This window comes from Nipponia nippon, unplaced genomic scaffold (genome assembly GCF_047370975.1).
Source record: "Nipponia nippon isolate SJK-2023a ecotype South Korea unplaced genomic scaffold, ASM4737097v1 scaffold_6, whole genome shotgun sequence".
Classification (NCBI taxonomy): Eukaryota; Metazoa; Chordata; class Aves; order Pelecaniformes; family Threskiornithidae; genus Nipponia; species Nipponia nippon.
This window is the reverse complement of record NW_028262380.1, coordinates 75668113-75682153: the sequence shown is the minus strand read 5'-3', so window position 1 is coordinate 75682153 and position 14041 is coordinate 75668113. Positions and strand designations below refer to the sequence as shown.

Here is a 14041-nt window from a genome sequence, read left to right as displayed (position 1 = left end):
AAAAGGTGAAGATAGGAATATTACTCGCTTTCACAAAAGCCATTTTCTTCTGAACATTTTATAGAATTGTGTACCTCAAAAAAGCTGCTACTGTGCTGTACCAGGCTTCTCTGAAAAAGCAATGCTAATCACAGCTGTGTTGGGTTTTGTAAGGGTTACAATATTGAATATGGGAATTGTTCATTTTAGCCAGTTTTTGTTTCCTTTGTTTTGTAGAAAGCCCATTATCTGAATTGATAAAAAAGTAATATTAACCGATTACCTTTAAAAATACAGCCCAGTGCTCCACAGATCTTTGAGATTCATTCTGTACAAACACAAGCTGGGTCAGCGTTCAAAGAGAAGGGACAAATTCACTGTGGTAGTAAGCCAGAGGTAGCCAGTACGACACACTGCAGTAAGCACACAGTCAGTTCTTAACAAATCGCATGTTTGCATACACACACTGATGTGTGTACATACATATACACCAATCAAGGGTCAAATTCTGGTCCCAATTAGTATCTATTAACATAGCTCTGTGGTAACTAATTTGCTATGAATTAACATCAAAATCTTGAATAGCTTAGCTCAGTATCAGGAAACAATATGAATTATAAATCCTCATGTTATTTTATAAAATTGTCATCCTTTTATTTCAGAAAATAGTATTTTTTCTAATTCTGTTCTGCAGATACAGTTAAGAGTTATGTCAGCCTTTTGGACTAACACTTAATGCATTAGCCCGGGGCAATCAGTACTAGAGGATGCCTCCAGCAGGCAATTTTGAGAGTATGTCCAACTGTATCTACAAATGTGCAAAGGCTCAGTCTGCTCCTCATTTATTAAAAATCTATCTGTGTTAAGCAACTATGCTTGGAAATCCCCAGAAATGTCATTTATGACAGGTCTTAAAATATGGAAGAGAAAAAAAAGTAAAGAGAGATGGACAGTCAGAATAAAATCTGTGCATTGATACCCATCAGCATGGTGGTCTGAAGAGTATAGAAAATTTTTATTATCTTAAAGCAGCAGGCTGCCTTATGAAACACTAATCAAATTTTTCTTCCTTGTTTTTTTTTTTCTTTCAAACAGCTATAGGCTTACCGGTGGCAATTCACAATTCACAATCAACCCATCAACGGGGCAAATCATCACCAGTGCTCTCCTCGATCGAGAGGCAAGGGAGAACTATACTTTGGTGGTGGTGGCAAGCGACAGGGGCTTCCCCAGGGCTCTCTCCAGTTCCACCAGCGTGCTCGTCTCTGTCGCTGATGTGAATGACAACCCGCCCAAATTTCAACACCATCCCTACGTCACTCACGTCCCATCACCTACCGCTTCAGGTAACCTGATCAGTGGCAGTGCTTGGGATGCTTCAGATTGCATAAGCATCTTCATGAAACGCAAAGCTATGCCACAAGAAACATTTCCGAGATGTTCCTCTTCAGCTGTTTTCCGGGTTTTGTTATCTTTGTGTTGCATGGGAACGAATAATGGCAAGGCTCAATATATCACCTGCCATTTAGCAATTTTTTTTAGCTTGTTCATTTCATCCAAATTCAATTATTTTCCTGCAGTTATGTAAAGAAGACATAGTGTAAATGAGCACCCACAAGTGATTAAATTATTCTGCGAGGGTTAGGAAGGCTATGGCCTCTTTTTTCCTCTGAAAGTCTCCTCCTGCATGCAGATGTTCTTTTTCCACCCAGAGCAATTCTTAAAGAGGATTTTGTCAACTTCTTTCCAAATGGCCGTATCTATATCAGATGTTAATTATGGTGCCTTTCCTTGAGCCAAGTGGTGAAGTAAAATAAAATAAAAGTAAAGCCAAGCAGCAACCTTCCTTTTGCGGAACCTACACCCAGATTAAAGTGACTTCACTCAATGCAGGAATTAATTTTCATTCAGTTTATGTTTAAACAAGCCTGATAAATAAATACATTAGAAATGTGTAAGTCCAAAATACTAATATTTTCTATTTGCAGAATTGGCATTGCAAGGGGAAAGAAAGAAGAATATGTGTATTTGCATCAGGATGGAGAGAATTTACTGAAAGATTCTGCTATTTTGAGATTTTTTTTTCCAAGATTTAGAATGGACTAATACCAGGACCACTACTATCTCAAAACAGTAAAAGGATTTTATGTGATCACTGTATTACCACAGATTCACCAAACTGCAGCCAGAGTGGTTGGCTGTGGAAGTCGGCAATGCTGTGTATTTTCACATGCATGCACATACATGGATATGTGATGCCTACAGACAGGATTCCAAGACAAATGGTTTACAAAACAATTTTTCCTTTAAGAGAATAAAAAAAAAAAGACTTATTTCCATGTCCTGGGTTTTCTCTCTAAATTTTAAACAATTGCAAATACTTCTCCTTTTTATGGAAGAATGAATTTGTTTACATTTCTTCCCTGTTTCCAGAACAGCATTATGAAATTATTTTATTATTGCATTGGTGAATCTTTGTGTATTCTGACTAGGGCACAGTGCCTTTGTGTGGTTCTTTTTGGGGTGTTTCTTTAAATGTGTTTATGAGGAGAAAACATAGGTTGAACCGATGTTTTATGGCAATATCTTTTTGGATGCTTTTTGTATGAAACCCGTTATAACTAGAAACCTATAGAAAGCCCAAGCAATGTTTATTCTGTTTTTAACTTAGCAAAAAACTGGGGATGCATGCACTTTTTTATTTGCAACTTCCTCAGTTGTTAGTTCACTTTCATTTAAAAGGAAATATTAATACCTTTTCATGTTATTTTGAAAGGCTGTTGACAATGATGTTACTAGCGGGCATGATGTCCATTAAAAAAAAACAAAACCAACAGCTTTGTTGCAGTCCAATGTAGTATCTGAAATAGCTTTTCCAAAAAAAAGAACAAACCTCATAACTTGATCAAGACTTTTGCTTTTATTCCGATCACAGAACACCTAGTGTACATTTTGAAAGAAAAAGCTTAATTTCCTTGTTATTTTTTAATCAAGTTTAAAAGGGGGAACTAGTAATACTAATAATTAATAATATAATTTGCTTAACTGAAGCAAAAATCTTCATTTTTTCCTGTCCCATTTCTCACAAGGGTTTGAATACTTTTCTTGTCTAAATATTCTTCCCCCTGGAGTACAAATCATTGCACATGACAAATAGTGACACGAAGCATAGTTTTAAGAGGATGCTGTCAAAGTCTTCCCTGCCTGTAAATGATTTTACCTTAAGAGGTTGAAACCAACATGATTTTTATACAGGACTGGGTATTTTCTAAATTTCTGTACAAGTAAAACATCAACAGAGTGTTCTGCAAATTGCTTGGACAGTGTCAAATTTGAAAGGCGTGCCATGCACTAGATCTGTAAACCAGTGCAAAAGAACACCCTGGATTCTCCTTGCAGATAGGCAAATATAGAGGTTAATGCGAAGGTGCCTGTATAGTCGAGCTTATTGTGAAGCATAAATTCAAAAGACCTGAAACATAATATATTCATGTTATTGCACTAGTGTGCAGTAGTTTTGTATTTCTGTGTGATTATACCCCTATCTCAGAGGACCAACAGGCTTTTACAAGTGCAGTCCCATTAGTTACTGTCCTCAGAATACTCTTACAAAATCAGAAGCAAGAGGCTATTGGGGATAAAGGAGCAGCATCTGGGGAATAGGAAGAAAAGGGGCTGCAATGGAAGGTGAGTGTGTAGGGTAAATGTCCATGGGTGCTGCCTGTTCACTTACGTAACTTTAATAGTCCTTGAATTCCAGGGTTTTTTTTATACAGATAAATAAACTATGAGTAATTAAAAAAAAATAAAACATTCAATCTTATTAGATTTATGGCTTTCATAATGTGAATGTTCTAGAAATGGGATGCTAGACTTCCAAAAAGTTGCAGGTCCATTTTCCAGTGCAGATGTATGTGCAGCCACTGACATCTGTTCAAACCCACATTTTTTGGCTTCATGCGTGTCTTGCGGGCTCACAAACTCACCTACCCCTTGTTAAACTTACCATCTTGTGAAAAAAAGCAGTCCATTTTCAGAGCAGCGTAAAGAAGAGCATACTGCTCCAGGCCGAATACCAGGCAGGTGACCCTCTCGAGTGCTTCTGAGTGAAAAGCTGGCATCACGTTTCCCATGCTCAGTGCACCTGAAGATGTCCTAACTTTGTTTTCCGTTTCAGGCTCGTTTGTGTTTGCTGTGACTGTCACTGATGCGGATGCTGGCTCCAACGCTGAGCTCCATTATTCCCTCGTGGGGGAAAACTCTGAGAAATTCCACATCGATCCAGCAAGGGGAGCGATCCTGGCTGCCAACCCCCTGGTGGGAGAGTCCGAAGTCACCATTTCTGTTCACGTGAGGGACGGTGGCCAGTACCCCAAGACAGATTCTACAACCGTCACCGTGAGGTTTGTGAACAGAGCAGAATTTCCTCGCGTTCAGGCGGATCAGGAGACCTTCACATTTCCTGAAAACCAAGCAGTTGGTACACTTGTCACCACTGTCTCCGGGTCTTCAGCCAGAGGGGGTTCCTTGTCTTACTACATCGCCAGCGGTAACCTGGGCAGCACCTTCCTGGTTGACCAGGTGACAGGACAGCTTTCTGTCGGGCGGGCTTTAGATTTTGAAACCATACAGAAATACGTGGTTTGGATCGAGGCCAGAGATACAGGCTTTCCTCCCTTTTCCTCATATAAGAAACTGGAAGTAACGGTGATGGACGTCAATGATAACGCACCAGAGTTTGAGCAAGATCCCTTCATTGCAGAAATAGTGGAGAACCTGTCCCCGCGGAAGATACTGACGGTGGCTGCTGTCGACAGGGACAGTGGTCTAAATGGACAGCTAAATTATGAAATAATTGAGGGCAATACGGACAACAGTTTCAGTATCAATCGAGCCACTGGTGAGATCAGAAGTGTCAGGCCCTTGGACAGGGAGAAATTGTCTCAATACACACTAACCATAAAAGCCTCAGATAAAGGCACCCCACTCCAGAGCACGACTGTCAAAGTTGTCATTAATATTTTGGATGAAAATGACAACGCTCCAAGGTTTTCCCAGATATTCAGTGCTTCTGTGCCTGAAAATGCACCTCTGGGTTTTACGGTAACTCGAGTCACGACATCAGATGAAGACATTGGGGTGAACGCAGTCAGCAGGTACTCCATAAGGGACACGAGTCTCCCGTTTACCATAAATCCCAACACCGGGGACATCACCATCAGCAGACCACTAAATAGGGAGGACACAGACCGCTACAGAATCAGGGTCTCTGCACATGACTCTGGGTGGACGGTGAGCACGGATGTCACCATATTTGTCACGGATGTCAACGACAATGCGCCACGATTTACAAAGCCATCCTATTACCTGGAGTGTCCTGAGCTTCCTGGGATAGGGCTGAAGGTCACCCAGGTTTCGGCCACTGATCCCGATGAAGGGTCAAATGGCCAAGTCTTCTACTTCATAAAATCCCAGTCCGAGTTCTTCCGAATTAATGCAACCACAGGGGAAATTTTCAACAAGCAGTATTTAAGGTACCAAAACTCCAGCGGTTCAAGCAATGTCAACATTAATAGGCACAGCTTCATTGTTACTTCTTCAGACCGAGGCAGTCCTCCATTAATGAGCGAGACAACCGTCACCATTAACATAGTAGACAGCAACGACAATGCACCACTGTTCCTCGCTCATAAATATTTTACTCCTGTTACTAAGAACGTGAGGGTTGGCACAAACTTAATTAAAGTTACTGCAGTGGATGACAAAGACTTTGGCTTGAATTCTGAAGTGGAGTACTTTATCTCTGATGAAAGCAAAAGTCATAAATTCAGGCTGGACAGGAATACAGGCTGGATTTCTGTGTCATCTTCACTAATGGCTGATTTGAACAAAAACTTTCTGTTTAAAGTGAAAGCAAAGGATAAAGGTAATCCTCCACTCTCATCCGAGGTACCTGTTGAAATAGTAGTAACAGAGGAAAATTACCATACACCTGAGTTTTCTCAAAGCCGCATGAGCGTTACTATCCCGGAGAGTCACTCTGTTGGAACAGTGGTCAGGACGGTTTCAGCCCGAGACAGAGACGCTGCTATGAATGGATTAATCAGATATAATATTTCCTCTGGAAATGAGGCTGGCATCTTTGCTATTAATACAACTACTGGTACACTGACACTAGCAAACCCACTTGATTTTGAGTTATCCCAAAAGCATGAGCTAGTTGTTACTGCCACGGATGGAGGATGGGTGTCCAGAACAGGCTACTGCAATGTCACTGTTAATGTCATTGATGTGAATGATAATTCTCCAGCATTCAGCCCTGAGGACTACTTTCCCAATGTGTTAGAAAATGCCCCCAGTGGGACAACTGTTATTCGTTTAAATGCCACTGATGCTGACTCTGGACCTAACGCTGTGATTGCATATGCTATTCAGTCCTCAGATAGTGACCTCTTTGTCATTGACCCCAATACGGGAACAATCACCACCCAGGGATTTTTAGATTATGAAACAAAGCAAAGTTACCATTTAACGGTAAAGGCTTTTAATGTTCCAGATGAAGAGAGGTGCAGCTTTGCTAGTGTCAACATCCAGTTAGAAGGGACAAATGAATATGTGCCCCGTTTTGTGTCCAAGCTTTATTATTTTGAGGTTTCTGAGGCAGCCTCCAAAGGTACTGTTGTAGGTGAAGTTTTTGCAAGTGATCGTGATATGGGAACTGATGGAGAAGTCCACTACCTTATCTTTGGTAACAGCAGAAAGAAAGGCTTCCAGATAGATGAGAAAAGTGGCCAGATCTATGTTTCAGGACCTCTTGACAGAGAAAAAGAAGAACGCATCTCTTTGAAAGTCCTCGCAAAAAATTTTGGGAGCATTCGCGGTGCAGATATAGATGAAGTAACTGTTAATATCACTATACTGGATGCCAACGATCCTCCCGTTTTTACCTTAGGAACCTACAATATACGAATCAGTGAGGGTGTTCCTCCAGGCACCCATGTCACGTTCGTGAGTGCCTTTGATTCAGATTCTGTCCCTAGCTGGAGCAGGTTTTCCTATTTCATTGGGTCTGGCAACAACAACAGCGCCTTTTCCATCAACCCGCAGACAGGACAGGTGACGGTCACTGCAGAGCTGGATCGAGAAACGTTGCCTGTGTACAACCTGTCTGTGCTGGCCATCGATTCAGGAGCGCCACCTGCTACAGGAAGTGCCTCTTTATTGGTAACTTTGGAAGATATCAATGACAACGGCCCTACCTTGTCCACCAGCCAAGGAGAAGTCATGGAGAATAACCGTGCGGGAACTCTTGTGATGACGCTTCAATCGTCGGATCCTGATCTCCCTCCAAACCAAGGTCCCTTTACATATTACTTGCTCAGCACTGGCCCCGCAACCAGCTACTTCAGCCTTAGCACCACTGGTGTGCTGACAACAACGAGAGAGATCGACAGGGAGCAAATCAGCGATTTCTACCTGTCAGTGATTACAAGAGACTCTGGCGTTCCTCAGATGTCTTCCACAGGAACTGTGCAGATCAAGGTAATAGACCAAAACGACAACCCATCTCAGCCCAGAACGGTAGAAATCTTTGTCCACTATTATGGCAACCTCTTCCCAGGTGGAATTTTGGGCAACGTAAAGCCACAGGATCCAGACGTGCTAGACAGCTTCCAGTGCTCCCTCACCTCAGGAGTCACCAGCCTCTTCAGCATTCCCGGGGGTACCTGCGAGCTGCACTCGCAGGCGAGGTCCACAGATGGCACGTTTGACCTGGCCGTCCTCAGCAACGATGGGTTGCACGGTGCCGTCACCAGCAGCGTCCGGATTTTCTTCACGGGCTTCGGCAATGCCACCATTGACAACAGCATCCTCCTCCGCCTGAGCACCCACAATGTGCGGGATTTCCTCACAAATCACTATCTCCACTTCTTACGAATCGCCAGCTCCCAGTTGACAGGGCTGGGCACCGCTGTCCAGCTCTACGGGCTGTACGAGGAGAGCAACCACACCTTCCTGATGGCAGCTGTCAAACGCGGCAACAACCAGTACGTGAATCCCAGTGGTGTGGCCACTTTCTTTGAGAGCATCAAAGATGTCCTCTTCCGCCAGAGCGGGGTGCGGATCGAGGCTGTGGACCACGACTGGTGCCTGCAGAGCCCCTGCCAGAATGGAGGGAGCTGCCTGAGGAGGTTGGCAGTGAGCCCGGCTCTGAAGAGCCATGAAAGTGTCCCCGTCATCATCATGGCCAACGAGCCCCTCCGGCCCTTCGTGTGCAGGTGCATGCCAGGGTACGATGGCAGCCTGTGCGAGACGGACATCGACGAATGCCTCCCTTCCCCATGCCACAACGACGGGACTTGCCACAACTTGGTGGGGGGCTTCTCGTGCAGTTGCCCAGAGGGCTTCACTGGCATGGCCTGCGAGAGGGATGTCAATGAGTGCCTTTCCAACCCATGCAAAAACGGTGCTGCCTGCCAGAACTTCCCGGGAAGCTTCAACTGCGTTTGTAAAACCGGGTATACAGGTACGCTTTTACTTCTCTGTATCTTACAGTCCAGAAGAGAGGGAAAGAGGGCAGAAACGTGCTTTTTAGCACAGGATTGTCTGAATATGAGCATCCCCAATAGATGAAGAGGTCACGCAAAATGAGGTATTTGTAGTTATGAAAACTCAGAAGACCAGGTGCGCACAGTATTATTTTATTTTAGCTCTGTCCTCAGGCAAATCTCACTTACCTGATTTGCATTAGAACAGAAAGATTTTTACAAGAGCTATTCTAATTTATTAAATATGTAGAAACCATTTCCAATGCTTAAGTATGATTTTTCTGTTATTGTTATCCATATTGTGGTAGCATTTCAAGTCTGCTAGGAGTGTGCCAAGCAAGAAAATCAGCCTCTGCCCCAGATTGCTTACAGTTATACAAGACAGAAATCAGATGAAGGATATGGGGAAAAACAGAATTCAGGCAAAATGATCAGTCATGTCTGTTCTCTATTTTGTCCCTTTGTCATTTATTTTTCAATAACAACAGAAATGTCTGCAGCATTTCTACTTCTTCTGAGTGTTTTTTGTCTAATATTTATTACACATTCAAACATAGCAGCATATTATCCCTAGAAAAGCAGGCTGATGTTTGCTTTTGTCATGAGTATGATATGTAAGGAAGGTCTGAACAATTTTAACCATTGCTTATGGCCACTTTTTACAGACATCATAAAAAAATCTAACCAGAGAAGATTACATAAGGCTTTCATTACCTTTTCTAAGGAGTATTTCTGTATTGCAGATGCTCCAGGGCAGCCCAGGTTGGCACAGCCATGCTCATTATGGTGTGGGTATTTGGGCTTGCCACCACTGCCACCAAAACTCATTTGTAACCAGTGGAGTGATCAGGGGGTTGGTTGTTCTTTTGTTTTTTTTTCTTAAACTAGATTAGCACAGGAGATGTGATACACTTGATTGCAAAGGAGAAGATTAATCACTTTCAAAATAAAGGTTTAACTACTTCATTTAAAGCACAGCTACAGCAGTGGCTACATATTCAGTGTGAAAGGTCTGTTGATATAAAGGATGCTGATGTGATCTTTTGTGTAAACCTCACAAATGTACTACTGAGCCTCAGGTTAGAAGCAATTACTGCTAATTGTCAAGCAGTTCTAATTAAGTTACCAATCCAGGATTTTATTTCATGTTGTATTAGTACATCAAATTATTTTGCCAGGAGCATGGCAAAATAATTCTAGGGCACCTATCCCCTGTAACTCTTTAGTCATTAGCACCAGAGATTACATGGGCATATGTTTGCTGTTGCAATGAAGCAAAACACTTCATTACCTCTAGCAGCATACTATAGTATATGCCTCTAGCCTATAATTTGAAACATTGAAGAAACGTCCAGCTAATTTTTTCTGGTATTAAAGCTTGTATCTTAATGTTCAACCCTCATGTCAGCTAAAAATAAAGCTCTACATGTGACAAGCTTGAAAAAAGAAGGTTTTAACTAAGAAAATGTGATGAGAGACTCTTACAGTTTGAAGTGTTGGATTTCTTTCACGCCATAAATTAAATGTGGCATCTGATATGAGCTTTCTTAAACTCCTTGTCAACACAAATAACTTTAAAATAGACTACCACTGAGGCAGACGTTTCTATTTGGGAGTCAGATCTTTTTAAATCGGTTGGCCATTGCAGAGTCAAGAATTATTTAAGTATCTGGAGATTAATTGATCAAGACAGAAAACAAATGGCACCAAAGTATGTAATTAAAACCCAAAATATCTTCAGAGTTGAATATCAGCAGAGCTTATTAGATAAGATCACAATTAATATTCAGTATATTTAGACATTTTATGTCTGCAAAAGCATATTTGAAATTCTGCAAATTCAATATTCAATAGGTTCTGCAAACAAATGTCAGAATACAGACTGTTTGAGAATGCTTGACATAGAGACTATTATGTCATTATTACACTGCCAACAGAAAGAGAACACAGCTGCTTGGGCATTTAATCCTGATTCATATATGATTAAAGATAGCCATAGTGAATGTAAAAATAAAGCCTGAAACTGTCTCTTTATGAATATAAACCTTGAGTGCCTCAACAAAAAAAAGGAGACATCCAAAACAGTGGATTTCTAATTCAGTTTACCATATGCATAGCTTTGCTGCTTCTCTTGGAATGAAAATACAGTCTCATAATTGAATTTGCATGCTCAGCAAAAAAATAATATTTACACGGTACTGGATACAAGTAGAAATTAGTATTTTCTGAGACAGACTCTGTGTTCACCGTAAATTAGGGTACATCAGCTGTAGACCTTTATAATGGCCTACCTGAAAACTGAGTCTTACTTTTCCTTGATTTATTATGTTTTGTCAGCTGCATTTCACTTCATCATACTGCAAAGGTAATGTAGTTCTTTTCACTGAATAGGATTATAAAGACTGATTACCTCAGAGCAACATCATTAGGGTTTAAACAATCTGTTATAATTACATGTCTTAATGATGGTCAGGTTTTGTTTTTAAAATAATCACTTTCTGGAGGGAATATACTTTGTGATTTACAGTAGTTGTCTGCCCTTCCTTTGAACCCTTCATTTCCTGTTTTCCAGGACTCATTAAGATGAAGGAATGTAGGTTTGTGAAATTATGCAAGATTAAAATATTAGAACAATCACTTTAAAAGATGGATACAGAGAACCAGAAAAACTAAAACTCTCAAATCAGCTGAAATCTAACCCAAGAGCATTCAGCTGGTATCTGTTCCTGTTACATTTTTCAATTAAAAAAAAAAATTCTCAGGAAGTTAGATTTTTGCATAAGCCCCTGCATGTGATATCATCAGCCTGAGGTGATGAATGATAAATGCTGAATGCTGTCTATTATCAATTATCCAGCATTATCCTAATTTTCATGGTCTTCAGAAAAAGATCTTTCTGACACAAAAAAAAATTAACATCCCGAATCTTTCAGTGTTTCAGCTGAGAAGAGATCTGTGAACTCAACTAACTGCAACATTCACCTGAACTGGAGTGTTACTGGGGTGGCTCTGGTTTGGAGTCTCCCTGGTTCCCAAAACATTAGCTGAGACATTTCCTTCCCCTTGCAGGATTTGATACCCTGAAACACTAATCAAACATGTATGATTAGCCTAATTCTTTATGCTGTCCAAATAAAATTATTCCCCAGCTAAAAGCATAGTAGTCCGAATGTGTGAAAATGCTTCTTGAAAATTGACTTGCGTAAGCCATGAAAACACATACGTCTCCTAATTTTTCAAGGCATATTACTTAGGTGGGATAAAAGTCTATCAGAACATTACTGTTAAATTCATGTTGTAAAACTTAAATTAGCAGACTCTTTGTGGAAAATGACCTCTGAAAACCAAAACTACTTTAGTTTTGTGAGGTTAAGATCATTGGCATTATCTTTCTGGAAAGCAGTAAAACTGAGCACTTGGGTTCAGGTGAGGATGCTTTTATGCATAGTGGCAGACACTTTCTTATCCTCCTCAATCCAGTACCGTTCCTCAAACGATTTGTTTTATCTGTGCAATAGAGAATTTCAAAATAGCTAGTACTTGTGTAAATTATACACTCAGGAAAAACAGCCCTTTCTAAAACTCCTTTTTCTTTTTTTTTTTTTTTTTTTTTAATTCTTTCTCTCCACCAAAAAATAGTATCTAAATATAAGCATAGTATCTTAGGCAGAACAGCAAAAACAATGGGTATGCAAGCTATGTTTTGTTTTTCCAAATCTAAATCTTTAGTACACATCTTATTGTGAGCAATAACAAGAGAGGGGAAAAAATAGGATCACAGGAGGAACATGGTTTAGATGAAAAGGGAAGAGTAAGAAGGTGCGGTTTAAACACTGGCGGACCATCCAAAAACCAGGAGTTGATAGAAACTCTCTGGGTCTTGGCAGAGTAACCAATGCAGGCTGCCTGAAATATCGAGACCTTTCCCTAGAGGATGGACAAAGAATGCGTGAGAGTTTTTGTCTCAGAGGAGTCTAAGGAGCAACTGACCAAAGATCTGAAGGTAGCAGGAAATTGGGATGAATTGATGAAGTTCAGGATTCTGCAGAAAAGAGGGAATGAAGCCTTGTAGCAGCAACTGTCTTCAGATGAAGCTGATATAAGGTAATTGGTAGGTAAGGTTGCCTGGAGGGATACACATAGGAGAAGAAATTCAGAAGAGTTGGAGTCTTTTAGAAGAAAGAAAAAGTATAACTAAAAATTATCTTAAAGCAGGAAAAAAAGATGGATGTCTTTAAGAGTTTCAGGTGGTCATACCAGTTTGTTTTTTTTTTTTAATTGGAAATGAGTTATATACTAAATAAAAATAAGTTTCTGTTCTTTTGGTAGTTACATGACATTGTATTATACTGTTTACCTACTTATTTATTTATTTATCGTTTTTTGGTTTATAACTCTCATCATCTGTTTACCAGGTTTTTCTAATGATCTTGCTTTATCGAGGTAATTTATTTTAAATCCTTACACAGAACAACCATAATGATAAACTAGAATAGCATTCCCAAGTTATACTTTTGTCCTGCCGCTATCTGGCTGAAGGACTCTTGTTTTCTAGGATAAGCATGCTTAACATGCATTTAAAGAGGAAAAATAAGCTTCATAGACATCTTTTGTTGGATCGTTATTCCAAATGTAAATAGATACATTTTTCCCAGGTCTTTAGCACTTCAGTGAATGGCAAAGAATAGCTGAAATTTCTTCTTCATTTTAAATAAATATTAGTTTTAATAGCTCTGATGAATAGTTAAATCAGGGTATTTGTCTTCTCTTGTGTCAAAACAGTTGGAATAAATGCAAACACACTTTTATTAGTTTCATGAATTATTCAAACAATTGTTAAATATGAAGAAGATGTTGTTATTCGCTGGTTAAAATATGTGCAGCTAAAATAAACATCCATATTCTGTTGCTGACTCAGCAAATATGCCAGCTTTAATGTTAGCTGAGAAAAACAGTATTTAGTTAGACTGAATTGCAAAAAACTGAGTAAGCCTTATTAGCTACACTTGATTTTTGTGAAAACTAAGAAACATCATTGAGCTATTTTAACTATCTCTGCCTCACTCTTGCTATGTGTTCTCCTTGGTAAGTCAAAGATCTGTACGATGTACCACAATTTTAAAATAAAGAAAACAGCAAAAATCTAACATAAAAAGTTAGTTCATCCTTCAGTCATGCCATTAGAGAATAAAATATAAATAAATACCCCCAAAGCATAATTAGATTCAGACACTGGAAATGTTTCCTGGATTTATGGTGAATCTACAAGTTACGTATTAACCACAGGAATCCTCCAGTGCTTCATTTCCATCCTGCTTGCAGTCGCACATGGAGGGCTGCTGCTCACATGGAAGAGCTGCCTGCAAACTTCTTTAGGTTAAACAGAAAATTAGAGGGGGGAAAAAAAAAGAGGTTTTCTTAATTAGGTGGCTGAAGTTGTGAAATTCTGAAAAAGCTAGCAGAGTTAATATAGCACAATCCTGATTTTCTACAGGTTTAGGGACCAGCAGTCC

At 40.1% G+C, this 14041-nt stretch overlaps 1 protein-coding gene across 1 annotated transcript in view; it reads left to right on the top strand.

The window, feature by feature from the left end:
* Positions 1–14041, top strand: part of FAT4 (FAT atypical cadherin 4) — a 147477-nt gene that overhangs the window by 109629 nt on the left and 23807 nt on the right. The window contains exons 8-9 of the mRNA XM_087737872.1: positions 1075–1325; positions 4157–8506. Coding sequence (XP_087593998.1) covers positions 1075–1325; positions 4157–8506 — 4601 coding nt within the window. The remainder of the gene's footprint in view (positions 1–1074; positions 1326–4156; positions 8507–14041) is intronic.